The sequence below is a fragment of the Lygodium microphyllum genome, chromosome 14, assembly GCF_053477565.2.
Source record: "Lygodium microphyllum isolate KBCC chromosome 14, Lygodium_microphyllum_v1.1.10, whole genome shotgun sequence".
NCBI classification, from domain to species: Eukaryota; Viridiplantae; Streptophyta; class Polypodiopsida; order Schizaeales; family Lygodiaceae; genus Lygodium; species Lygodium microphyllum.
In genome coordinates, this window is record NC_141148.1 from 133,428,210 (window position 1) to 133,456,200 (window position 27,991).

Genomic DNA, 27,991 nt, shown 5'->3' on the forward strand with positions numbered 1-27,991 from the left:
TGATATCTAGTGCTAGTTGTTCGCCTAAGTCATTCATTTGGCCATAAGTATCAGTTGGTGAGACTAGAGAAGTGGCGTTTAATGGTGCCTAATGCTAATCTGATAGTCAAAGATGACGTAAAGACACTCAGGAATTGAAGTTGCCCAACCAATTTAATTGTTAGCTAGTCATATTATTTTTCAAGGCACCAAAATAACTATTAGATTAATAATCAGTATTTAAAGACTGAAAATTAATATTTAATTATGGATAATGTTGAAAAAACCATTTGAGAAGACTGCCACTTGTCAAAAATGCCCATACAAAATTGAAAAACGTCTTTAGAGACTGGAGAGAGCCATTTTAGTGTATTTAGGCTTCAAGAGAGAGGGAGGAGATGCAACTGGTTTGATCTATAGCCATTGGAGGACTAGATCAGCCATTGGAAGACCTTTTGAGGCAGCTAGGGGCAAAAGAAGACTGATCAACAGCAGGTGACAGCATCTACGTGCTGTTGAGACATGGCAGCAACAGTGAATGACTGATTTTCTTCAGTTCTGTGCATCTACAAGCTGTCGAGACAGAACAGTGTAGTAAATGACAGCTTTTTTTCAATTCTTCGTGAAGAAAGTCTGAATCATCTCTCCTCAGCATTCTCTCTCATCTTCCAGCCTTTCTATAGCCTTGCTTCGAAGATTACAACATTGAGATCACAAGAGACTAAGAAATTTCAAATTTCTCGGCTGTAAACCCTAATCTGTAGCAGAAATTGGGGTTTACCGATAGCCTCGGGAAGCATACCAGAAATTGGAAGCTCCAAGACTTGTATTCAACAGGGCTGAAGCTGTTTTTAGTCAAATTCAAGTGGAGGGACTAGCAAATCAATGAATTTGGGGCATTTTCCATCTCCATCAAAGCGGGTGAAGGCCAATTGATTGCCCGAATCAAGGGGCAAATCAAATTGAAATACTTAATGGTCATTTTGGATAGCAAGGGGAGTTGGAATATCAAAAGGGATTGGAAGAATCCCATTGTACATCCACTTCTTCTTCAATTAAGTTAAATAAAGACAAAAAGGAGTGTCAGTTTTGGGGCCAATAGGGTGTCCATTGTCCAATATTGTAACTTAATTTACTTTTCTTAATTTTGTAATAAACGTTAATGATGTAACTAAGCTGTAATTAGAGAATTACAACCCATCCATGAAAGGAAGGTTGGTTACATTTGGAACACCAAAAATGTCAAGTGCTCTTTTTCAAGGGATGGAGTCTAAAGTTACTTTCATTCTTAAAAAACTATGAATTGAGATAGGAGATTGTGTAGATCATGAGAGTTTTGTCATGGGAGATCTTGGTCATTGTGATATTGTATTAGGAATACCTTGACATAGAAGAATTTGATTGGAATCAAAATAAGTTTAGATTCCCTTTCAAGGGTAAAAATGTATCTTTTGATGTGGGAGTGAAAGGAAACTCTATTTCCATCTTATCTCATGTACAAATTTATAAAGGAATGAAAAAGTCTATTTTCTCGCACTTGATTTTTTTCAAAGATTCTAATAAAGAGTTTAGAATTAAAGAGTCCATCTTAGATATGAACTAGGGCCGAATGAGTTTCTTAAGGGAGTATAAAGATTATTTTGCATACACTTTACTTGACGAGTTACCGCCAAAAAAGCCAAAAGATCATCACATTGATCTCATTCTTGGAAGCTCACCTGCAAATAAGCCAATCAACAATGGAAAAAGTATTTACCTTTGGTAGAATATACCTATAACAACACAGTTCATACTTCTGCAGCAGGTAAAATACCATTTGAGATCATATATGGAAAATTACTCTTGCTACTATTTTCAAAATAAAAGAGAATATTTCATACCGATGAGTTTGTCTAGTATCATCATCTCTCATCAAAGAAGAAGAGAGAAAATTTATGTGTAGATCTACATGGTAGATTGGAATGAGAAGTATGGAAAAACTGAAAAAGTTGGAAAAAACTAAGTTTAAAAATATCAAAAAGAGTATAGAGTATCTCCCCCTCAGTCTATGAAATCAACCAAGACTTTGCAAACTACCTCCGACTGAGTCACCGCACCAATCTGTCTCTGTAATGAGCAATCGTGATGCGAATGTGACGCATATGGGCAAGCCTATGTTGCCGAGTAGGTACTCTAGGGCATTGTGCTCTGTATAACAATGTAGCTCTATCAACTGTGGTGCCACCCTAATACTGTATCTTGACAATGCCCATCAGTAGGAGATGTAGTGTATGGGCTGGTAGCAGCTAGGGGTTCAACTGTGCTGAAATAGTCTATAACTGCTCTCTGGAGGGGTGGATGACGCTGGGATCGCCTTCTATTCCGTAATAGTAATGCTCTGCATCGCTGAAGCTCCAATAAGAAAAGGCCCAAACATCTTTGGTCCTCATAGTCCATCACCCGTCTTAGTGGTCCAAAGTCCTCCTTAAAGAGGCAATGATAGCGGCCTTGAATATCATAGTACACAGTACATCTACAAATGTAGTGCTCCTTTGTTTTTGGCTCCCATCCACAAAGCTGGCACATCCTCTCATTGGCTACAATATGGCTCCATCGACCTGTCTCAATCTTCAGCTGATGCGATGAGGTGTGAATCTGACCAATAGCAACTCGGAGTCCATGGGAAAGTTGAGCATCCATGTATCTCGGCCTCACTATGAAACCATCATGACAAAGCTACAAGAAGTGACATTGGTATTGTGCCATTTTCTTGCTTGGACCAAGTCCTTTCTGTCTCCACTTTAGTGATGTTTGCTTTGATTACACTATTCAGCTCTACACGACTGAGGCTCAAAGTAGGGCAGTCGAGGCTGTAATTGAACGGTGGCAGTCTATTTGTTCTCATGCCATGTGAGTTCAGCCACGTGCTCATATGTGCATACCAACATTGTCTATCTCCCTCTGCTGCAAGCTGTCTTGAAGACTCTAGAGCTAGTCTAGGATATCAGTCTTTAGGGAGCTGCCATATCCTCTGGCGAAAATAGTTTCTTGCAATAACACCTCAACTACCATGGGTGCAATGCCCAATTTTGCTCGGATGATCTCGTGTAACTGAGATAGTGAAACACAGAAAATCTACAATGAAGAATGCTGTATAAGGATGTAAAATTAAACATGAGTGCAGAGAGAATATCTGCGTATGTCTCCACCTCGAAGATCTCAGTCTTCATCAGCCCCGAGGGCAGTCATTCTCCACAATCTGCAGCCTGAAATATGTGAAAACAACTGAGATTGCTGAAATCAGAGCCTATAGATAGGCTGGGAAAAATGCCACAAATAATGCAGGTCAGCTACAATTAATGCAGCCGATTGGACAGCAGCTGTCCTCCGACTGCACAGTCCGACTCTGACTGACAAGCTGCCATGTGGCACTTCTCCAGCACCTAACGCCTGCTGCACCAGCTGCTCCTGCTACTCCTGCCTGTCCAAGGAATATCCAGCTCTGACACCCTCTCTCAGATCATGGACAAGGTAGAAGGCTAAGGGAACTGGAGTGCTATCGAAGTTAAGCCTCAGGAAGCGCCTTAGTAAACAAGTTTGCAAGATTGTCCTCTGTCTTGCAATAGACCATGGAAATGGTCTCATCTAGAATCTTCTCCCGAATGAAATGGTACTGGATCTCAATATGCTTCGTCCAAGCATGAAACACAGGATTCCTAGCCAAGGCAATGCAACTCTCATTGTCGCATTGTAGAATAGTAGGACCTGTCTGCGGGCTATTTGCGGGCAGCCAAGCTCCTCCAGAAGCTTGCGAAGCCACACTATCTCACATGTAGTAGAAGATGCCGCCCGATACTCTGCCTCGGTCGAAGAGAGAGCAACCGTAGGTTGCTTCTTGCTGCTCCAAGAAATAGCACTAGCCCCCAAGGTTAAACAATAACCTGTGGTGGACCTCCGATGACCCACATCACTAGCCCAATTTAAACCACTCCAACGTGCAAGGACCAAGTCCGTAGCACCTATACCAGCACGATAATAGATCCCAAGATAAGGAGTCCCCCGTACAAACCGCAAAATCCTTTGAGAGCAGCTTGTCAATGCACCATCTTGGGTTCACTCATGAACCCGGCCAGCACACCTACAGCATAACATAAGTCAACATGGGTATTAAGAAGCCAAATCAAGGAACCGACCAACCGCCTATAACGGGTAGCATCCGCCAAAGGAGAATCAGAATGAGCTATAGCCTTCCAATTCGGGTCCATAGGAGTTGTAAGAGACTTACATCCCTCCATCTCACACGTAGCTAAGAGTTCCTATACATATCGTTGTTGGAAAATAAAGATCGCCCTCGGAGTCTGATAGATCTTATGACCGAGAAAGAAGTGAAGGATTCCCATGTCTGCCATCTCAGACTTCTCATAAAGTGTTGCCTTTGTTTGCTCGACCATTTAAGTATGGTCTCATGTCACAATCAAGTCATCCACATAAAGGACAAACAACACACGACCTCCACCTGAGGTGTGGACATACAATTGGGGTCGGCTTTGAAACATCGATACCCTAATTGCTCCCAGAGGAACGAGTCAATCTTCTCATTGCAAGTACGGGGATCCTACTTAAGGCCATAAAGAGCCTTCCGCAACTGATATACCTTACCATGAGAAGAACCGAAGCTAGAAGACTACTAAATATAGATCACCTCCTTCAACTTTCCATTCAAGAAGGCAGACTTGACATCTAGCTAATAAACCGGCCATCTCCTATGGCTAGCCAAGGCAAGAACTATGTGAATAGTGGCCATCCGAGCTGTAGGGGCAAAAGTATAATGGAAATCAATGCCTGGGCGTTGTGCAAAACCTTTAGCAACAAGGCGGGCCTTGTGCTTGTCCAATGTGCCATCACGGTGATACTTGGTCTTGAAGACCCATTTGACTCCAATGATCTTATGAGGAGGCTTCGGCACGAGATACCAAGTGCCATTGCTCTCAATGGACTCTAGCTCTTGCTCCATCGCTTTCCACCAATGATCATGTTGTAAAGCCTCCTTCTCGGAAGTGGGCGCCTGATCCTGCATGACACGAGTCATCAAATAGCAATTAGTGTAAACAAGCTCAGTGTGGTGTGCTTGGTTCCTCTGAGAACGCCACGAGCCATCCTACATGTGCCACTCCTCAGGGACCCCCTCAATCCTTGTATCATGAAGAGTGTTAGGAGCCCAATGAGGGGAGGCCGGATCTCTCCTCGTCGCTCTACATCTGCTGAAGCTAGTGGAAGGTCCACTTACAGCGAGGGAGAAATTAGTGAATCTGGTGGTTGGGAACTAAGCTCCTCATCCCAAGAAGAGTCCTCAAGAGGCACAGGCTCCAGAGGAATAGTCGGTGCAGCCAAGCTATCACCGGGATCTCCAAGAACAAGGTGTTCCTCACCCCCCTTTTGAGTTGGAACTTCGAACATCACGGCTCATATAGACACCCGCTTAATAGGATCATACAATCAGTAGCCTTGAGACTACAAGCTATAGCCAACAAACACCTGTCTTTTGAAAGCTGCGTCAAATTTGTCACGCTATGCTTCAGGATGTGAACATAGGCATCATATCCAAAAACCGTGAAATAAGAAATATCTGGCTTGAACCCAAAGTATGTCTCATGTGGAGTCATACCAACAACATCGGAAGTAGGGGAATGATTAAGGATGTGAACTGCAGTAGCTACAGTCTCATCCCATAGACACTAAGGTGTTCGATGATGCTCCATCATCGTATGAACCATCTCGATCACACTTCAATTCTTCCGCTCCAAGATGCCATTCTCCTAAGGGATGTTTGTATTGGCAAACTCCCGGTGAATACCACGATCTGCACAAAAACAAGCAAACTCATTAGAAACAAATTCTCCGCTCTTATCCGATCGTAAGGTCTTCACCTTCTGGCCCGATCAGTTCTCCTCAGGGAGCAATCAATCCTTGAAGTTGGAGAAAGCCTCCAACTTGAGCTTCAAAAAATAAGCCCATGTCATCCTGCTATAATCATCCACAATGAGCATGAAATGCAAGCTCCCTCTAGGGAACTCTATCCTCATCGGTCCAGAAAGATTGGTAGAAACAAGCTCCAAGGATGCTGAAGACGGCCTTGAAGGCTTGTTGGGAATAACATCATGAGTCTGCTTCCCACGGATGCAGGATACACAAGACTGCTGGCTCACCATAATATCCGGCAAACCTCGAACAAGTTGTCCCTTAAACGCCTTCCGAAGGTAATCATAATTGCGGTAACCATATTGAGTATGCCAAAGCTCGGGGACTGAGTTTGTGAGGTAAGAATAAAAGAAGCCAAGGCAGAAGAAGGTCGCAACTTGTAGACTCGATTATCCTCATAACCTGAAGAAAGAACCTGTCTCGATTCTTGATCGAGAATCCGAAAAGAATGCACATCAAATTCGACCAAAAGACTGAGGGCACAAATCTTGTGTAGCGGAAAGAATATGGTACCCCAAAGCCGGCACATAAAGTACCTCGGATACATGGACACTACCACGTCCATCTAGAATAAGATGCATGTTGCCCCAACCCTATATAGGAATAGACGAATTGTCACCAATGAGAATCTAGCCATGAGAAGGCCACCAATGAGTAACACCTGCTGAAGGAGTCATGTGCCGGGAGGCACCACTATCGACAATCCACTTCCGAGTGTATGGGGCCGACAACGTAGCATCAAAAGCTATCGAGATCGAATCTTCAACCACCTCTAAGTGGAGGAAAGCAACAGCTAAGGGAGCAGCCACCACTCTGGAATCCTTGGAAGATTTCTCCTTCTCCTTCTCCTTCTTTTCCTTGTCGGGGGCAACCCTTCTTCTAGTGACCTGTTTTGCCACAAATGTGACAAGTAGACTCCTTGTCTTTGTCTTTATTAGATTTGTCTATCTTCTTATTCTTTTGGTCCTTCCGCTTTTTCTGAGAGGACTGACCAAACAAGGCCTTAGATTTTGAAGCATCAGTTCCTTTCAGTTGCTCCTCTTGGTCCAAGACCATAGGAACCAACTCTTCCCACCGAAGAGTCTTAGACACCCCTAAAGCAATCAAGGCAGAATAAAAACCATTGAAGCAGGGCGGTAACTATGAAAGAAGAGTTATCACCATATCTTCAGAAGTAATCACCTTCCCTACGTTTTGAAACTGCATCTGAAGCTGCCTCAACTTGTTGATATGCTTGCGCATAGAAGATGACTTGTTAACACTCATGGTCTGCATCTACACTTCCAAAGAAACTCGCTTCACGAGAGTCATTCAATTATACATCTGATCAAGCTCTAGTCATATCTCCCAGGCTACTGTCAAATGCTCAATATGAGAGATAACAGCTGTAGTGTATGAGAGAAATAAAAATAAGCGAGTGTGAGCATTGAGTTTATCCTAATGTGCCTAAGCCTTTGCCAACTCCATCTTTTCATTGGAAGAGAGTCTGGACTCGTCTCGCGAAGAAGGACGATAAATAGCCTCCAGAACAAGCTCCGCCAAATCATAGAACTCCACGATGGCAAGCATCATGACCACTAGATGCGGTAGTTCTCACCATTGAGCTTTTGATTTGATGGAAGAGCTGGTAAGACAGGCATCTTCCAGTTCATGATCACCTGAAACTTTGTCTTGGCCTCAGAAGATATCTTCATCTACAATGCCTGCACAGAACACAATGAGGAGCCCCCTCTAACTGTGAGAATACAGCCTGCTAGGATGGTTCGCTCATCCCCCTCCTTCTTTGCTTGCCGGAGGTGATGAAAAGGTAAAATCTGCACTTGAAGGCCCAAAACGTAGCCTTCTTCCTTCTCTAACAGCAAAAACCAGCAACAGCTTCAGCAAATCTTCTCCTTTCTTGCACGCCCATGCTCGCTGTTGTCTTGACTTTGATTGTTGACTTCAAAAAACTTGACTGAAGTGTTACAGATGTAAACTAAAGCACTGCCATGCTGCCTGGTTTGGTTCTTTAAGTGAAGCTAAGAGTATAAGAGATAAGTTTTGTGACTGCAGAGAGATCGTGTACCTTTTCTCGCCTCCATAGCATTTTTGGCCTGTCTCTATTGCCATAGTGTCATTCTCTTTGTAAAGACATCCTGTCATAAACAAAAATTTCAAACAACATCAATTCAATGAAAATTTTATTGAGCTTTCCCTTAGCGTCTCGTCCCTCCTCTCAACCTAGACATAGGCCTTTGTAAGTTTTCACCTGGTTTTCTTTAGGTTCATGTATCTTCACTACATAAATGAAATAAAAAACAGAATGTAAATGTTAGGAGGATACTTAAAAAGAACACATTCTTTTATGAATAGTGATATTGTTATCCTAAAATTCTGCAATTTTCTGATGGACAGAAATTTCTGATATGTTTGTGTTTGGTGGTGCAGCCCCATTTTTGCAGAAATCGTGCCAGAGAAATTACGGACCAGTGTGTATGCCCTCGACAGGTCATTTGAAACTGTATTATCATCCTTTGCACCACCTCTGGTGGGCATTCTTTCTGAGCATGTTTTTGGCTACATAACATCTCCTGCTATGCATGCTGGCAGAACTGCTGTAGTTGCTGACAAGAAGAATGCAGCTGCATTGGCAAAGGCTCTATACACTGCATTTGGAATACCCTACACACTTTGCTGTTTGATATACTCTCTTCTCTATTGGACATACCCTAGGGACCGTGACAGAGCACGTGCAGAGATGGTTGCCCAGATGGAATTGTCCTCTAGTGTTTCAAAGTTTCACAATCCGAAACAATCAGGCTATGTTAGTCTCAAGGAGGACACAGAGCTAGGGACTTCTCAAGAGGAGGTCTCTGACCCCTTGTCAGTGGAAAAGCAGCACATTCTGGCTGATGTTTCATAATGTTCTAAGGAGATGGTGGGATTTGTTGTTTTGACAGTCTGATCCTCGAGCAAATTAACTCGACCACTATGTCTGATATGTGAGCTTAACTGCCACATAGCCAGTCTTACAAGCATATAACAAATAATCACTAGTTTTTAGGACAAAAAAGACATCAGTGTATGGCTTTAAAAGAAAAGGGAGGCAAGAGAGGCAATAGTGTATCTTATCCTTTTCATAATCTTCCAAATCTTGGACAACAGTATATAGCAGAAGACTGATATTATGCCACACTAGACATGACCAATAATAATTTTGAGTATGTTACGCTGTTTTCACATGCAAGAGTCAAAAAACATGTTTGCAATATACCAATGATGCTTCTAGATTTGCAAAGTTAGCACCCCTTTCTGCACTCAAAGATGGAAAAACATGCATCTTAAGACTAATATTCTCATCCACATGTTCAATCCGAGCTTAATTATCACTTCTTCCGGACTTATATATTCTGTTTTCCAATCACAGTGTTCAATTAGAGTGTTGGCAAAGCTAAAATGCACGTTCCTCTTGGCAGCTAAGTTTTGTAATCATACACCTGCTCCTTAAGCTATTTTACACATGAAATCAAAATACAGTTTTTTACGAGGGCCGACTCTTGGGTCTTTTTTGCTTGTAATTGACCATGTCCGTACACAATCACTCGCAATAAATTCATCCCTTCTCAGGCAATACTCCACTCACCCCTTCTAAGGCTCGCCACAGGTTTGATGCCTGCAAATGTCTCTTCTTTGCAGCAGAAGCGATTTTTTGCTTGATTTTCTTCTCAGCACAACATCACAACTTAAGAATTGAGAGATCATCCAAGCTGCACCCCCCAAAGTTCACCTACCACCAGTCTTAGGGTGGAATTACAAAAGTTTGCTTGTCGACCAATACTTGAAAGACAGTAATATATTCTGGCAAGGCCCTGCACTTCATATCTGCAGTACGATTAATCTAACTGCTCTTTAGCACTTGCTTGAGACATAACGAGTTCGTAGGAGATGGGCAGTGAGATGTACCTGTTGCTTTCTACACCCTATCAAGAAACCAGGAGTCTGATTTTCCTTGCCATGATAAGAAGTTTAGATGGTATTTGTGCAAAGCGTTTTTCAATGAATGACTACCGAGAGGGCTTTTACAGGTTCTTCTCCCTCCCAGTCGGAGTTTTGTTAAGAACTCCTTGAAGGAGAACCCTACATTATTAACATTTTATAATGAGGTGTTGTGCAATTAGCTAAAAACGTCCTCACTTTTGGTTCTTTTTAGACAAGTATGACATTTTTACATTTGTTTCTTTTTGGGGTTAATTAGATTAGCTAGTGCTATGGGTGATGAAATGGCTTAGGGTGGTTGTACTCTATGACATGTGGGGCTAGGTTTTTCTTTAATTCTAGATATTGACTTGTCAAATGGCAATTCAAAAGAATACATATTTCATACAACAATGGAAAACATATATGTCATGCAATTATGATAGAAAAGATATTTCAAGGGTATTCATATGCTAGGTTCTACTTACAAGCCATAGAAAAATTTTCTAGCGCATGGGGGGCTTTGCAAATGTTTAGTGGATGATATTTATCGTCATGAGGTGATGTCCTAGGTGCAATAGAGAGACTATTTTCAAGATGCAAGAGGTTCAAGAAGTTGTTTGTATCAGTATCACATTGATGCATTTAAGCGGTAGTGCATTAATGATGGCATGGACATGACTATATGCTTTGTGGCCAAGGCTAGAGCTAGATTGGCCACCCTCTCCACATGAGGTATGATGCCCTTGCTTGCTCTTTTGCCCCCTTCCCCTTAGCAACGGGAGTGTGGGGCTTCTCATGCTTGGGGGGGAGATTTCGCCTAATTTGTGTCTTATATATGAGATAGTACGTTGTCTTTTCTTTCCAAGTGTGAAAGCCTGAATTTGGCTATTTGCTTAAGTTAGGACATTTTGAAGGAGGTCTTACCGTGAGTATACTCAGGCACTGTCTATCCTTTTATAATGAGATTGAGGCTTACAAAGGATTGTTTGTCATTGCAAGAACTGAAGTAAAACTAACAAATGAGTTGTTCTTGGATGTGTTAAGAAACACAAGTGCCAAGAAGCATTAAAATGAGTATCAAAAGATACTATGCTTTGAAGAACTTGATGTTGTTGGATGATTTCTCCCCTCCTCTGATTTGAAGTGTTGGGAACTGAGTGGAGCACTAGATCAAAGTGGAAAAAACTTGAGTGAGCTGAGAAGAGGAGTGAGAAAATGAAGTGTATCATGAGCTTCAACCCAAATGGATATGGCTTCCTGTTTAGGGTTTTAGGATAGGGGCTTGGTTTTTCACTGATTGCAGCTCACAGAGATGACCATTTTAAAAATCCTTTGAGTGGGAGAGTTGGTATGGAGCTTCAATTGCCCTATGAATTCAATGAGAATCCTGTTGTGTGTAGGGAGAGTAGGCCACACGAATAGGCATAGGCATAGAATAGGCAGTAATGATGAATTCTTGTAATGTTGAGCTCAGAGCAGGGTAATGTTGATGTTTGAAGTGACAAGAAGTTGCCCCCTGAGTAGAGCAAGATGACCACACAAGGAAGTTCAATGAGATATGCCTTGGTTTGAGAGATATAAAAGCGCCAAGTAGGGTAGGTACAAGCTAGCTATGGCTATCATGAAGGAAAGAGTGGAGTTGGAGTGAGAAATGAACTCATGAGCTGACAATGAGCTAACCAAAGATGAAGAGGAGTTGAAGGAAAAGTTTTATGAGCTTAGCCATGCTCACCATGGCTCTGATACCATAGAATGCATGGATCTAGAGAATGGCTATGGTCGATGGAAGAGAAAGAGAAGACTCCTGATAACCTAGACAAGAAGGACTGACTGTCACACAAGTGAATTAGGTTCCAAGATGGAAGCTTGGACTCATAAACACAATCTTGCGTGTGTAGACAATGACACTGAGTAAAGGGACAAAAAGTACAATGACATTGCATTGAAATAAGAATCAAGTACATGATTATGCACCCTTTGGGTTGTTCCACTCTCCTCACTATGCTTATGGGATACATAGCATCTCTTCCTAGAGCATACATCATTTTTCATATCCTTAAACATTATTGTGTTCTTGTATTATTCTCAACATGTTCTTTGTGCTCTACTTCTCATTATCTAATTATGTGTACTAAAGTTTGTGTTCTTATGTCTCGATGTGATTATCTTTGAATTTCTATGAGTTCCTGATATAAGATTAGGCATTTTCCCCATGAGGCAGTGTATGTCCTATTATGTATTTCGCATAGATAGGGCATCAACACTTTGGCGATCCTACCATCATTTTCTGTATCTTTGGTGTGGAAGTTTAACAACAAAACAACTTCAATTGATGCAAGAAAAAATGACTTTGTTTTATGGATGAAAAATGAATTTGTTGTATGGAGTTCAAAGGGTTTTCTATTTGTATACCCTGCCATTGCGCCTCTATTTCTCTGTGTTAAAACACCATCAAAAGTGGCAAAGGTTGAGGCCAAAAATTCAAATTTGCTGTATGGAGCAGAATTCTTGTATAGAGCACAATTCCTGCATGAAGCAGTTTCCTACATGAAACAGAATTTCTAAATCTAAAAATCTTGTTGATTCCTAAAGTAGTGGCAAACTACTTCAAGCAACATGATGCAATTTAAAGGATTAATTTTGCATTTCTGCATATATGTCAGAGTCCCCATCAAATGTTACTCTAACCCAAATAAAATCTAGAGAATTAAGAGAGTTAAAGGCAGGACAACAACAAGGGCTGTTGAGGAATGATGGTGGTGAAGTAGGAGGAATTGACACCCTAGATGAAGAGGAGTTTCTACCGTTTGGAGAGGAGTTCCACAATGTTGGTACCTCTATTGGTACCACTACTATGTATCATTCCTTGCTACATCTACCAAATCTCCTTCAAGTTTTTCTAATGAAGCAAATGGAGTGCCTAACTTGGAAGATCTCTCAACTCCTCCGGACCGTGCAACAAAAAGATTACAACATTTGGTGTTAGGAAGTGTAGTCCTATACTAGAGACAAGTAGTTACAACAAGGAAGTCTCTTAGTTTTGATCCTTTGTCTCCATCAAAGAAGAAGAAGCCAAGAGCCATGGATCCCAGCCTACCACTCAATCCTAAGGTCAGGGCATCTAAGTTCTCTGATAAGAAGAAAGAAGACCCAGATTGTCATGTCGCACACTTTTAGACAAGGTGGGTGGCTAGTGGTCTCAACAATATGTTTGAGGATCAAGTCAAACTACATCAGTTTGCAGCAACCTTCAAAGTTAAGGCCATGGATTGCTATAATACTTATGATGTTGGACACTTTGCCACATATGACGACCTTAAAACTGCTTTCTTAAGTAGATTTAGAAAACATAAGACAGCTACAGGTGTGTTAAAGAAGCTGAAGCAAATTAAGAAAAAGACAATGCTAGTGCAGGATTATGCACAGAAATTTAAGAACCTATGACAAGATCTCCCAGAAATTTCTATGCATAATCTAGGAAAGCATTCGTTTTATAGACCATCTTGGTTAGGACAATCACTAGGATTTTATTTGTGACTTCAGGTTGTTGATTGCTAGCTTGAGGGTAATACAATGAGGTTTTTTGATGGATTATCAAGAAAGTGGATAACAAGTTAGCAATCACTTCATTGATGAAGTGCGTGCCTTGATCACTGACTAATTCTATGGGGCATTCGAACCGTGAAATCACTTGCTCCCAAATAAATTTGGTAGTGATCTTAGCATTATTGTTTTGAGTTGCGCGAGCTTCAACCCACTTGGTGAGATAGTCTAAGGCTATGATTATGCATCTTGCTTGTGAGTATTGTGCTATAGGATTGATTAGACCAATGAAATCAATCTCCCATTTTTCAAATGGTTGGCATGCTACTATCGGGATCAACTCCATCTTATCAATATGAATAGTTTGTTGGCACTCATCACAGTGCTTCACAAACTTGGCTACATTGCGGAATAGTATATGCCACCACAATTAATATTGGAGCACCTTACGTGCTATAGTGTCCCCATTGAAATGTCCAACAATTCCATCGTGAGCTTTTACAAGTACATCATGCATCTCATGCTCTCACAGATGCATTTCCTCAAAAGTCCATCCTGTCCTAATTGGTAGAGTTGGTTGGCAATCAATTGATAGGGTTGAATCCTTAGAATGAGACGTTTTAGCCTAGCCTTATCAATTGGACATTCAAGCAATCCATGTTCTAGGATGTGGACTCTATCATCTGCCCAATAAGGTGTAAGATCTACTCTAAACAAATCTCTTTCGTTGGACGTTCTAAATAGATGTGTGTCACGTAGGTCATCTACAATGCCTTGTCCAACCCCATTTCCTATGGTTATGTGAGACATATGGTTTGCCATGTAATGTTGTTTGCCCTTGCATACCACCACATAGAAGTCAAATTCTAATAGCAAAAGTAACCATCGAGCAATGCGTCCTATTGCACAGGGTTTGTTTCACAAGGTAAAATAGTGCTTGATGATCCATAAAGAAAGTAAAGGATGTAGCTAGAAGTAATGTCAAAATTTCTTGATAGCAAACACCATAGCTAGCCCTTCCCTTTCTATTGTGGAGTAGTTTATTTCCATGTCAGTGAGTTGTCTTCTTGCAAAGCTCACAGGGTAATCCAGCTTATGCTCTTGAGGTTGACACAATACTACTCCCATGGTGAACTTCGATGCATCAATGTACACACGGAAGGCAATGGACCAATTTGGGGCTTGTAGAATAGGTGTGTTCGTTAAAGCCTTTTTCAAATTTTCATAAGCCCGTTGGCACTCCTCAGTCCACTCAAACACAATCAACAACTGTAAAGTGGTCATGCAATGCGTGCATAATTCAACACAAACCATCGACAGTACCTCGTGTGGCTGAGGAAGCACTAAATTCCCTTGTAGTTGGTTTGTGATGATAAATCAACAATCACTTTAACTTTGGAAAAGTTAGTAGCGATGCCATTTTTTGAGACCATGTGCCCTAGGATGCATCCATGCTTTACCCAAAACTTGCATTTTAAGGGGTTCAGAGAGAGACCGTATTACCTATACCGTTCAAAGACTATAGGAGTTTATCTAGGTGCTCCTCCCAACTACAATGAACACACAGATTGTCAACGAATACTTTCAACCACTTTCTAAGCATGTCCTTGAAAATAGCATATATAAGATGTTGAAAGGTAGCAAGTGTATTAGTTAGCCCAAATTGCAAGACTATGTAGGCAAACACACCCCATTCCATTGTGAATACCATTTTATGCCTATCATTTGGGTGCACTTGCACTTGGTTTTAGCTAGAGAAGCCATCTAGAAAACTATAGGCTTCCTTCCATGCCACTCTCTTAAGCATGTGCTTGGTGTACGATAATGGATAATTGTCTCTCTTTGTCATTGCATTATTAACCTTTTTGTAATTCATGCACACTTGAATCTTCCCATTCTTCTTTAGGAAAATTACTATGGGTGATACCTAGTTTGTGTACTCAATCTCATAAATGAATCTAGCATTCAACAACTTTTATTCACTGCATGAACATGCTTTGGATTTATTGCGTACAGTCTTTGTTTGACTGATGTCGCATTGGGGGTCCTAAGAATGTTGTGAGTCACAATACTTGGGTCGCGATTCCCTTCAACTCTTCTAAGGACCAAGAAAACACATCTACATACTCCTGCAAGAGATTAATGAGATCATGCTTCTCTTGCTCAATTAATTCATCGGCTATGTACATAGGTCGAGGCTTATCCCCTTCCCTTGCCAAGCTGACTTCTTTAACTTTAGCAGGTCCTTCAATGGGTTCATTAGCTTGTTCTGCTCGTTTGGCTCCTACTAGCACCCCTATGCAGTTGCCCTTCTTATACTTAGTGAAGCGTTTGTGTAAGTCATGTGGTTTCTTTTTTTACTAAGCTTTTGAGGACTTGGACTTGGACTGTTTCCTTCTCTCTTCTTTGAGCCTCTTGCGCCTTAGATGGATCAAGAGGTCCCCTTTGGTGTGTTTGGTCCTAAGTGGTCATGGGATTTCTGGATCACTTTCAGCTTGCATTTTCATGCCCTCCCAAAAGGCATTCACTTGTAGAGATTTAGACAATGGGTTCAAGGTTAAGCTTGGTATATGCATCTCTATGTCACGGTCCTAGAAGTTAGTCGCTCCATGCCCATCAGGTTTTTCCACCCACTACTTTAGCACCTACCATAGCATGGGGTTTTGCCTAAGCAATTCTCCTGATGGCAAGGTCACAGAAGTGTAAAATATTACACAGCGCAGCGAACAGAATCTGAGAAAGAGATAGAGAGTACACAACAGATAAGAGGAGAATCGGTAAATTCTTTAACTTCAAACAACTGATACAAAGATGGCTCTGTCCACCCGTGCGCTTCCACTGTGTGAAGCTTAGATGGCGATCTAGACAGAAGATAGGTGAAGAGCTTAAGGCTAGCTGGAACAACAACTCTGACTGGGTGAAAGATGAGTGAGTGATGGCTGCGAAGGGGTTTAGCTTTTATAGCCTGCGAAGGTCGTTAGGTCGGGACCTACCATATGAGCCTCTACTAGTCGGCCAGGGAATATTCCCTTTACCATCGGGCCGGGGGCGCTGCCCCCGGACCCCCGCCAGGGGGGCCGCTGGCCCCCTTGGGACCCCCCAGCCAGGGGCCGCTTCCGCGGCCCCCGGACCCCACAATAGGGGCCCCTTTTAACTCCCTTACCATGCAACTCAATGCAATGTGCCTCGAGTTGCTACCAACTTAACCTCTTCGTCTAACCCAAAGATTAGACCCACAATGGTCACCTTTTTGCCATCCGGTCACATAGACCTCATTTGATATACAAGTCAGGACTCCACCAATGTCTGGGCTCACACTTGGCTTCTCCTCATAATATAGGCCTTACAACTTTGAGCACCATGGATCATTGGTAGCACCTAATGAGGGTGGGGCGTTGATCATATCTAACAAGAAGTTGATATTAGTGTTGTGAGAAAATTGCCAACCTTTTCCTTTTCCTCTAACTCAAGGCTTTTCTGCCAATGTTGTTGGACAGCTCATCTGTCTATGGCATTTGGGTTCTACTTATGTGGTGCTACATGGGGTATAGACGTGCCCCTTGATCTGAGGTGTGTAGGAGAGACTAGTGGACTCACGCTAGAGAGCTCATTAATCTCATCCTCCATGATAGCCTTTGCATCTTGTAGGTGCGCTTGAGCTTCTCTCACCCCCTGTTTGATCTTGTCCACAACTTCCAATTGGTGTTTTGAGTCGAGGTATTCTCAAGCCTTAGCACTTTCCTTTTCCCTAGTCTTAGGAGTAGATGTTTTTGCTTCCACATCTATAACATGTTTCCGTTTGGTTAGTGTAGTGGCACTATCGATTTTAAGTGTTACCTTGGTGTTTATCCTCTTCCTTCTCCTTCTCCAGCTCTTTCTTCCCTCTGATGTTGCATGTAAGTTACTAGGTCTAGGTAATCAGATAAAGACTTGCTTCATTTGGGCTTAGGTCATGATGTTGAGCGGGATTCGTGTGGCTTCATCATCAAGTGTTTTAACGCTAAAGAGTCTAAGAGGTACTAATGGCACAATTGCTATACTAGTGGAGGGTTTCTGTCTAGGCCAATCATCATAGAAATATGTAGCTCCACACTTTGGACATCTCAGGTCGGCCTTGTCCCTATTTGCCTACTCATTTTTAGGGTAGCGAGATGAAATATGCCCAAGACATCCACAAGTCCAACATGCTAGTGGCTCTTGGTTCGGGCCCCCTCCTAGACCCAGAGACTTATATTTTCCTTATTTTTTTCATTATTTTCCAAACCTTAATGCATCCTACTAATGAAAAACAATATACAATTGATCTAACTAATGCTCCTAAATCTTCCCTCACCTAAAATATCAAGCAAAGGAGATCAAACATCCTCTAACTTCCTTGCTTCCTACCTAAACTAAGCAGAGACGAACTCCTACTCTATCACTAGATTTGCAGCGTGCAAGAACTCAAGCTTGAATCCATTGGTCCCAAAAAATGGAACCAAAATGTCATTGCTATTACTAGCAATCGATGAGACCCTATAGACTGCTTATGAAGTCAAGCGTTTCAAGTGAGTGGCAATGACTACCTCTCACATAACTGTACACACTCCCACTCAAGGATGTAGTGAGATTAGTCCTCTTCCATAAATCCTTTGATGGTTCCATGATTCAAGGCACTAGCTCAAGCAAGCTCCATCTCCAAGCTCCAAGCTCCAAGCTCCAAGCTCTAGCCTCCATAGTTGTGCATGCGAGAAAAGAGAAGAGAAGAAGAAGAAGATGAAGAGAGGAGAACAAGAGTTTCTCCATGGTCCCTCACTCTCACACACTCACACTCTCCCTCTCTCACACTCCCTCTCTCCCTCTCTCATGCACAAGGAAGCAAGAGCAAGAACAAGAAGAGAGCTAGTTTGTACACACACCAAGAATGAGCTTATCCATTCACTTTTTGACTTTTATACATGCCCTTCTCCCTTTGGGCACCCAACCCTTTTTCCATGATCGGCCATCCAGCCTTGTTCCTCTTTTCTACTTATCTTTCCTATTATTTTCCTATTCTCATGGCTCTTTTACATGCTTCTTTTCAGTTACAACTTTGCATAGGAGAGAGCTTGGTGCTCTTTTACAAAGGGAAAAAATGTGATTTATTTCTTGCATGTCTTCTTAAAATTTTAACATTTTTTCCATGCTCTTTGGTCTTTTTCCAACAAGTTGTCTTTTCATGCTCCTTCATAAATCTCTTTGCACCTTGTATTGTTTGTTCTATACCTTAGCGCCTTATGTAATTAACATAAACTCTACAAACACATCACTGTGATCAATCTTGTGATCATCACTCTCTTCACGCTCAACTGATTCTCGTTGCTACCTTACTTGGACCAACCCTTGTTACCTTCCTTGCTACTTTGAAAAGTTAAAAACTCATGATCATCTTCATGTACGTCAACTTGAACCAATCCTTGTTGTTGTGAGCCTCTCGGGGATGAATATCTAGTGCTTTTTCTCAAATTGATCAACCTCGATGATTAGCTCAGACCAAGAAAAAATCAATTCTTAGATTGATTGTCCTACCCACACTCAGACCATTCTAGTCCTTTTGAAACGTACAACTCACATTATCACCTCGGGGTCTTCAGACCGCCATCACCCCATGCTCACACTATAGTCACCCTCTTTTTGATGCTTGGACTAGTAGGACAATGTGTTCACTTAGACCATTGTCTCTTTGCATGCTCGGAGCATCATCACGTAATCATTAGGCCATCATCTTCATTGCATTGACATCAAAGCAAGAATCATTAGTGCCATTATCTCCATTGGGCTAATCGTTGAAGTCATTGATCGGAGCACAATCACCATTATCACCGTCGGGCTAATTGTCGAAGTTATCGATCGGAGCACAATTGAAATTATCACTGTCACTTGTTTGAAGAAGAAATCGTGAAGCATAGAGCTTAACATCACTGCTCAGACCAATGACACCCATCATTATCGCTCGGACCAACTAACATCCCAACACTACCTCAGACCAATTTTCCTCACCCTCACTATTTAGATTATTAGCATGCCATAGAAGCTCCTTGGAAGTTTTAGGAGTTTACAAAGAGAGTGTTTTATACACTTTCTTTTTGCAAGAGCATGCTTGGTACATTTAAAAGCACACAAAACACAAAAGCAAGTGCCTTTGGGAATGCATAACACAAATGTAGTACCCATCATCATATATGCACATTATATAAGAACTTCCATTAGAACCACACTTCCATTGGAAAATTGGAGTAGTAAGGAGTCAATAAAATAGTTTGTCCTTTGGGGTCAAAAAGCTAGAACCACATCTCACCACAAGACTAGAGCACAACTTTGCACCTCAATGACAACAAACAACATGTACTACCAAGAAAATAACCAAAGAGTTGAACCTCCATCATGAATGCTTTGAAGGAGTACGCATGACTGTGAAGTCACATTAACCATTGCCTCATCTAGGGAAGAGAGGTATTGTGATAACACATGCATTAGAATCCCCAATTACCTCTTTGAGAGTAGAGCATTAATGTTGCTATTGGATCAAGGCCTTAAGTGATTTTGAGATTAAGGCCTTGATAGGTTGCACCTACAATCTTGTTAACAATTATGGAGTCAGACTTGGAAAACGGAAGTCATAGGGACCCCTAACGAGGAGACTTGAGCATTATACCAAATTAGGTGCTTAGAGAGAGAGTTGTGAGAAAAAAGAAACTCTAACCAAGGATAAAATCAATGTGAGATATAACACAAACACATTGAAGTGGCAACTAGAACACCTTGCAAAGCTTTGAAACTTTAAGAAAACAAAGAAAAACTTGGTCAAACATAAGAGAAGAGTATTGCCTAGAGCAAGGAACAAAAGAATCCATAAGTAGAAAACCTAGAAGAAGTTTGTGAAAACACGAGATCTAGAACTTGGCAGCTATGGCGGCTCATAGACATAGACTAGATTCATATAGAAACTGACATGATAGAGACCAAGAGACTTGACTCAAGAATAGAGAACAAGCAGTAAGTACACTATACTGAAGTACAAGCTGACAATGACATTGCATTCATCTCATATGAAAGTGACAACCAAGTATAATGTTATATAGATATGGGTAGGTGCCAGTGTTTCTCTCTATGCCTATGGGATTTAGTTGCGTGCATGTCCTTAGCCCAGGACTGCCTTATCCAAAGAGGCTACAATAGGTGTGATTGCAAATCTCAAAACCCCACCTCAATCACAACTAGAAAGTACAAAGTATGCAGAGGATTTAGTGAAAGTAACACCTGCAAAATGTGGGCACACCATAAACATGGAAAAACACCAGAGGCTATCGTAGAAAAGACTAAGTGTGGATACCACAAACATGGTGGACATCTAGAGGTTGTAACAAGGGCCTCACAAAGTGTACAGAGGCTGTAGTACAAGGCTACTTGAGGAGTTTACAAGCGTATGATAGAGACATTTGAGCTTTAGACATTACAAGGCTAAAACAATCTATTAGAGTAGGCATAGAAGGACTGATGAGGCTTGTTCTTCTCCTAGTGGTCTTCTTCTTCTTCTTCTTCCTTTACTCCATGGTCTTCTTCTTCTTTTACTGCAACAAGATAGGCCTTCTAGGATCTCTTTCTAGCATGGAAGAACTTCTCAGTGTGTTCGGTCCTCTTGCAAAAATCGCAGAAAAGCTCGTCCCTCTTGCCTTTGTACCTATTGCCAACATATTACACTTGTTCATCTCTAGAGGTGCTTGGTTTGTCTTTAGTTTTTAGCTACTTTTCCTCCTCTAACAGTGATATCTCGATATAAACAAGCTTAGGGTTTGGAATATTGATTAGAGTTGTTGATACATTATTATATTCAGGAGGTAAACTTTTAAGCAGAACACCAATACAAACATCTTCCATTTTAATGTTGATTCTTACAAGTTGGGTTAGAAGTCCTTCCATGTAATTTAGATGTGTGGCAAGTGGTGTGCTGGGCTTCATGTCAAGCTTGAAAAATTCAATCAAGAGACCATACTTTGATGACTTAGACTGTGCACTAAACAAGGTGTCCAGTCTCTTCCATGTATCACGAGGTCACAAAGTTATCCACATGGTGGATGTAGTTGTCGTCTAGCTCTAGTTTGATAATGGATTGAGCCTTATCATCAAAATTTTGCCAAGTGATTGCAAAATCCACCTCATGAGGCTTCTTTTCTTTGCCACTTGTGATGGCCCAGAGACCCTTCTTCATTAGGATAAGCTTGATGTAGGTCTACTAGGTGTGAAACCCGACCCCCTTAAAGCGAACTATTGGAGAGTCCTTGCCCATGTTGGAGTTGTAGGAACAATAGCAGATCAGCTCCAAAATTCTCACATTTTAGTAGCGGGAGAAATGATCTTGAGTGTGGTAACAAGAACAAGTGCCCAAAAAGCACTAAGTGACTAGTATCAAGAGATACTTGTGGAGCAAGATGCTTGGAAGATCTTCAATGGGTCTTCAAGAACTTCAAGGATCTTCAATGTTGTATTCCCCTCCTTGATTTGATGTCGGAGTAGCCCAAAAAATCTCAGATCTGATGTAAGACAAAGCTAACATAAGTGACAATAGTCATTGGATAAGTGTCAAGAGACACTATGCTTGAATCTTCTTGAAATGCTTCCAAACCTGCCAAGATCTCCCCTCCTTGTTGATTTGATGCCAAGGTAATTATTGGAAACTAAGTAGGATGTCAGATCAGAGTAGTAGGAGGTTGATTTAAGTAGTAGGAGAAAGAAAATATTGAAGTAGGATAGCTATGGAGTTCACAAATAGGTTTTGCTGGTAGGCCTAGTTTTTCCTTCTATGTGGGCTGTAGACTCGATCATTTCCCAAGATTTTTTAATGGAAATGAAGCTTAGTAGATAGGCTACCAAAACCCCATGGTGGCACGTTCAATCACACAGCGCAGGGAGCATGCCAGCATATGGATGCAAATGGGTGTAGAATGAGACAACGAGCTGGAAATCTGACAATGCTGGCGGGCTGAGGGAGGCTCAATGTTGATGCTTGAAGTGTCAGGAAGAAGTTCCATGAGTAGAGGGACAACTTTCTAGAAAGATTCATAAACTAACTCTACCTAGATGGAGAGATCTAACCACTCCAAGTTAGGTAGGTCCTGCTTTGGCTATGGCTACCATGGAAGGTTGATGAAGATAGAGTTGAGAAATGAGGTCATTAGTTAGCCTTGAGCTAGGCAATGACGGAGGAGAGTTGAGAGAGAAGAGAGAGGACCTGAGACATGCTAAGCCATGCTCAAATGCACTCTAATACCATGTGAAAACATGGGATCTAGAGCATGGCAACTATGGTGGCTCATAGACATAGACTAGATTCATGTAGACATTGACATGACAAAGACCAAGAGACTTGACTCAAGAATAGAGAACAAGTAGTAAGTAAACTATACTGAAGTACAAACTGACAATGAAATTGCATTCATCTCATATGAAAGTGACAACCAAGTACAATGTTATATAGAGATGGGTAGGTGCCAATCTTTCTCTCTATGCCTATGGGATTTAGTTGCCTGCATGTCCTTAGCCTAGTCCTGCCTTATCCAAAGAGACTACAATAGGTGTGATTGCAAATCTCAACAAAGTTGTGAAAGGACAATTAATCTCTAATGACAAAGGTGTTAAGGGAAACACAACTTGTCATTAGAGATAAAGTGCACTAGAGGTGAAGAATGAAGACAATTACATTCGCCTTAAGTAACAAACCGCAGTCTAGTGCAAAGGGAAAGTGCTAAGCCTAGATGTAGAGATAATTGGAAGTCTTTATTTTGCTTCAAGGATTGCTTGCACCCCTTGGATAGAATAACATTGTAATTGACAAGAAACCGATGATATTTCGAAAGGACATACCATTTCAAGGACCATAACATGGGAATTATCCAAGGACCTCCTAGGCCTTGTGAGATGATAGAGTAATTAAGAATGTGTCCATCCTTAACCTAAGACCCCACAATCAAATAAGAAAGATTGCAATAAGGACTAGGAAAGAATCGAACCAAGGTAACTTGAGTAGCAAGATTGGCGAGAAAGAGAGAAGGTCATAGCACACATGTAGACCTTGACAAGTAGTACCATACACAAGGGAGAATAAGAAGTGCCTGCTTAGCCACCACAAAGGGCCACAAGACAACTAAGCTCAAGCACTTGAAAGTGCTAATATTACACCACATTGACTCAAAACAAAGAATATCTCAATCCTACAAGGAACACCCAATAGGAACCCTTGGTACTTTGTTGTGGGAGCTTTCGCTCAACCACCAAGACCCATGGACCGCTTATTGTTTCAAGCGTTCCAAGTGAGCTCTAATGGCTATCTCTCACCTAGCCGATGCACCATCGATCCTACGAGTGTAGTGAGCTTACCTTGACGCTTGATCGAGTACCCTCCTCTCTCTTGCACTCCGGTAGCTCCATGATTCTTGATGCTAGCTCAAGCATCCTCAAGCCTCCTCCATCTCCAAGCTCCATCCTCCATAGCCACGTGCGCAAGAGAAGAGAAGAGAAGAGAAGAGAAGAGAAGAGAAGAAGAGAGGAGGAGATGGTGAAGAGCTTCACCCTCTTGATCCCTCACTCCCACACACACTCGCTCCCTCACACTCTCACACTCCCTCTATTAAGAGCACACACAAGCAAGAAAGAGAGAAGAAGAGAGGAAGAAGAAGACTCTTTTTGCCACACACCAAAAGAATGAGCTTCTCATTCAGTTTTCAACTTTATATACAAAGCCCTAAATCCTTTTTGGGCGGTCATCCCCTTTTCCCTTTTTTACATGGCCGGCCGTAGCCTAGGCCCTTTTTCCCATTTCCCACCATTCTAATTCATCCTATTCCCAACTAATGTGTACACTTTGCACAGGAGCGAGCTTGGTGCTCTTTTACAAGGATTCGGGGGCGCTTTCACATTTTAATGGTGCACCTTTTACTCTGTCGCCTTTTTCTGCTTTCATCCTGCGCCTTTTTTGCTATTTCCTTTTTTTCCATTTTCCGCTCCTCTGTGCTACAAGAAACATGGTAACATTACCCTCCTTCGAGCCAAGTGCCAGTCCCATGGCACTGCGGTGGGACATAGTGGCTAGTTAGGTCGGCTGCTAGGCGGAACAGGTAGGTGGATGACACTGCTTGTAAGATGGTTGTGTGAATGACAGGTGATGGAGTCTAGTGAGACGATGACCAGGAGAGATTCCGACGTGCTTTAGGCTCCATGAAGTTACTTGACATCTTTCACACAGTTGTGGCGTCTGTTATGTAGCCGATCGTCCCTTGAGCCTTAGAAACGCTTGAAGTAATAAGCAATCCCTTAGGAGGATGGTATTGGAGGGATTTATTTTGGAGAAGCCCCCCTGAAATCTATCTTGACAAAGATATGGTTTGTCTTCGCATTGAAAACCTGTGTCTTTGATTTGAAGATCTTTGTCTTTGAGTTGAAGGTCTTCGTCTTTGAGTTGAAGGTCTTCAGTACTGCGTTGAAATTCTTCAGGCTTGTGGAATCAATAAGCGATCCATAGATCTTGAGGCGTTGGACATGCATTTTGGAAGATGGGGTTCCAAGATCTATGTCAATGGCAGATCTATCTTGGCTTGTGTTAGCCGTTGGCTTGACACTACATTTACCCTTAGAATGGTGCATTACCTTAGTTATTACTATTTCCTATGTAAAGCAGCCTTTATATGTCTTATGAAGTTTACTGCCTCATGAAGTGCAGTTTTGGGGGTAGTTGAAAAACGTGACCTGAAGAGGCATTTTGTATGTTCTTCTTGTCTATACGATCACTGATGATGATCATGCCTGATGTATGATGTTTCTACCTAATTATGAAGAGGATCTAGCAGTTGGCGCCATCATGGCTGAAATCTTGATCTCGTTTGTAGCATGTCTTATGTGATTCATTCTCTGTTTTCTGATTAGTAGTGCTGAATGTAGTGTATCTATGCTTTCATATGGTTAGTTCTAAATTCCTATGATTTCTGGGTGTGAGATTAGGTATTTGCTTCATGAAGTATTTCTCTGTTCTTTTATGTATTCTGCATAGAAAGAGCAGTAACACTTTGGCGATCCTGCCATTGCCTTCTTGGAACCTCTGTGTCGAGACATTATTCAGAATGATGAAGATTAAGCCCAGATGTTCGAAGTTGCTGCATGAAGCAACAGTTTTCTGCGTGAAGCAGAAGTTTTCTGCATGAAGAAGTAGAACCAGAATCAAGACAATTTAACACTCTTTATGTGGTTTTTATTTCTGGATGCTGAACCATAGTCGAAATACTTTTCTTTGATGATATATATTTGAAAATCTAGTTGCTTCTTGGGGCAGTGGTATATTGCTTCAAGCAGCATGATGCAGATTACATGTTTAACTTTGCATTTCTGCATATATGTCAGCGAATTACCCATACTGATCAAATGTTATTCTAACCCGAAGCAAATCCAGAGAATTACGGGAGTTATTGGCAGGACAACAAAGGGAGTTATTGCAGAATGACAGCCGAGAAGCAGGAGGAATTGACACCCTGGATGAGGGGGAGTTTTTATCTTTTGGAGAGGAGTTCCAGGATGTTGGTACCTCTGCTGGTACCGCTACTGTGTATCATTTCCCTGCGTCGTCTATTGAATCTCCCTCAAGTTCCCCTGATGAAGCAAAAGGAGTGCTTAACTTACAAGATCTTTCAACTCCTCCGAATCGTGCAGCACAGTGATTACAGCATTTGGTGTTAGGAAGTGCAGTCCTGTTAAGGAGACCAGTGGGTACTGCTAGGAAGTCTTTAACTTTTGATCCCTTACCCCCATTGAAGAAGAAGAAGTTTCAAATTATGAATCCTAATCCACCACTTAACCCTAAGGTTAGGGCATCTAAATTCTCAGGGAGGAGGAAAGAGGACCCGGATTGTCATGTCGCTCAGTTCGAGACAAGGTGGGTGGCCAATGGCTTCAACAATATGTTTGGGGATCAAGTTAAATTACAACAGTTTGCTACAACTTTCAAGGGTAAGGCTATGGATTGGTATAGTACTTATGATGCTAGACACTTTACCACATACGTTGACCTTAAAACCGCTTTCTTAAGTAGGTTTAGAAAGCATAAGATAGCTACTGATGTGTTGAAAAGGTTGAAGTAGATCAAGCAGAAGACAATTTTAGTGTAGGATTATGCACAGAAATTTAAAAAGAGCAGTAACAGCTTGGTTCAATCATGGTAGCCATCAGCAGGCAGATGGCTGGACACCGGCACATGGAAAAAGTTTTGGTCATTAAAGGATGCCGTGGGTGATCCTCTTCAGCGGAGTAGCCATTTCTTGAAACTTGAACATAACCTGCAAGAAAAGTTGTGCATTCCCTAAGGGGTGTGTCTGCCTCTCCATGTAGTGGGTGGTGCCCGTGGCAGTGGAACTGGGAGATGGGTCTAACCTTGGGCAACCCCTTGGTAATGTCCCACACTTGAGGACCCAGTTCGTGTGGTGTGGAGGTGTGGTGCAAGTCTTAGGGTGACAGGTTTGAAAGTCCTGCCCTTGATGTGCTCTAAGCGTGAAGTGGGGAAGGGGCTAGGGAGAATCCTAGGTGCAATGACGGCGGTGCACGACGAGGCGAAGGGGAGTTGCAAGTGGATCTTGCGAAGGTCTCACTGCTTATCTTTGCTTAATGGTAGATGCATCCCGTGGCTTTGCTATGCTTTGCTGTCGTCTCTTCTTTCTAGTTCACTCTTTTTTTTTTGTTGCCTTGTGGCTTGCTTCTTTTTTTAAAAAAATAATAATAAAGAGGCTTATACATGGATACATGTGATATAAGGGCATGACGGGAGTTTACTCCTCATCATGCGAATGGTGGGTAGGGGGTGGTGGAGGGCATGGGGCCTTGTTAAGGAATCTGCAACTCAACAAGTAGCCCTTGAGGTTGAGGCAGGTTTTGAGAGTGGTGGTGGAAAGGAAGGGGTGGTTGCACTAGGTGAATTTGCTATCGCTCATATCTTCGAGCAGTGCAACACAGAAGGATGGCAAAAGAGTAGTGTGCATCATGAGGCTAGTCATGGTGCTGCTATCTATGGCATTGGGATCGAAGTAGAGGGGTGGGAGGTGGCATTCTTGAGGTGCGAGCTCTTGGTGGACTAAGACCCTAATTAGTCTAGGATAATTACAAGTGGTTATGAAGGCGGGATCAGGACATGAGGTGAACTCACTAAGAAATCTATCTATAGAGCTGTACAAATCAAGGAGGGTAAAGAGAAGGGCGTCCTTATGGGAGGTGCTATTAGCGCTATAGATAATGGGAAAGTCGAACCTCCCGTGGATGGACGCGGATTAAAGTCGATCCCTACCCTTTGAGGATACGGCATGAAAGTGGGGTCGTTTCTCTCAGAAGGGAGGGTGTTACAAAACGCCATCCACGCGTCAAGGTTGACGTCAAAAATGTGTCTTCTCCAGGTGGGTTGGCAATTATAGCCTTCCACCGATCTAGGCACTTGGAGGACTTTATCTTGCCAAAATTCGTGGTCCTCGGCTCCCCAAGCAGTTGGGTTGGCCTCTCGCTCAGCTAGTCA

The 27,991-nt window shown here is 42.0% G+C and overlaps 2 protein-coding genes across 3 annotated transcripts in view; one reads left to right on the top strand and one right to left on the bottom strand.

Moving 5' to 3' along the window:
- Positions 1-9,211, top strand: part of LOC148026133 (uncharacterized) — a 117,603-nt gene extending 108,392 nt beyond the window's left edge. The window contains exons 4-5 of one of the 2 annotated variants that reach the window (XM_087693402.1): positions 8,365-8,424; positions 8,527-9,211. In XM_087693402.1, coding sequence (XP_087549528.1) covers positions 8,365-8,424; positions 8,527-8,839 — 373 coding nt within the window. In that variant the 3' untranslated portion in view covers positions 8,840-9,211. Of the gene's footprint in view, positions 1-8,364 lie in introns of both variants that reach the window. The other variant, XM_087693401.1, reaches the window with a different exon arrangement.
- LOC148026132 (uncharacterized) overlaps positions 1-10,015 on the bottom strand; it is a 416,526-nt gene extending 406,511 nt beyond the window's left edge. The window contains exons 1-3 of the transcript XR_015693190.1: positions 9,880-10,015; positions 9,560-9,798; positions 8,003-8,072 (exon numbers count right to left, since the gene is read on the bottom strand). The gene's annotated coding sequence lies outside the window, so the exon portion shown is untranslated. The remainder of the gene's footprint in view (positions 1-8,002; positions 8,073-9,559; positions 9,799-9,879) is intronic.
- Between the last annotated feature and the right edge of the window lie 17,976 nt (positions 10,016-27,991).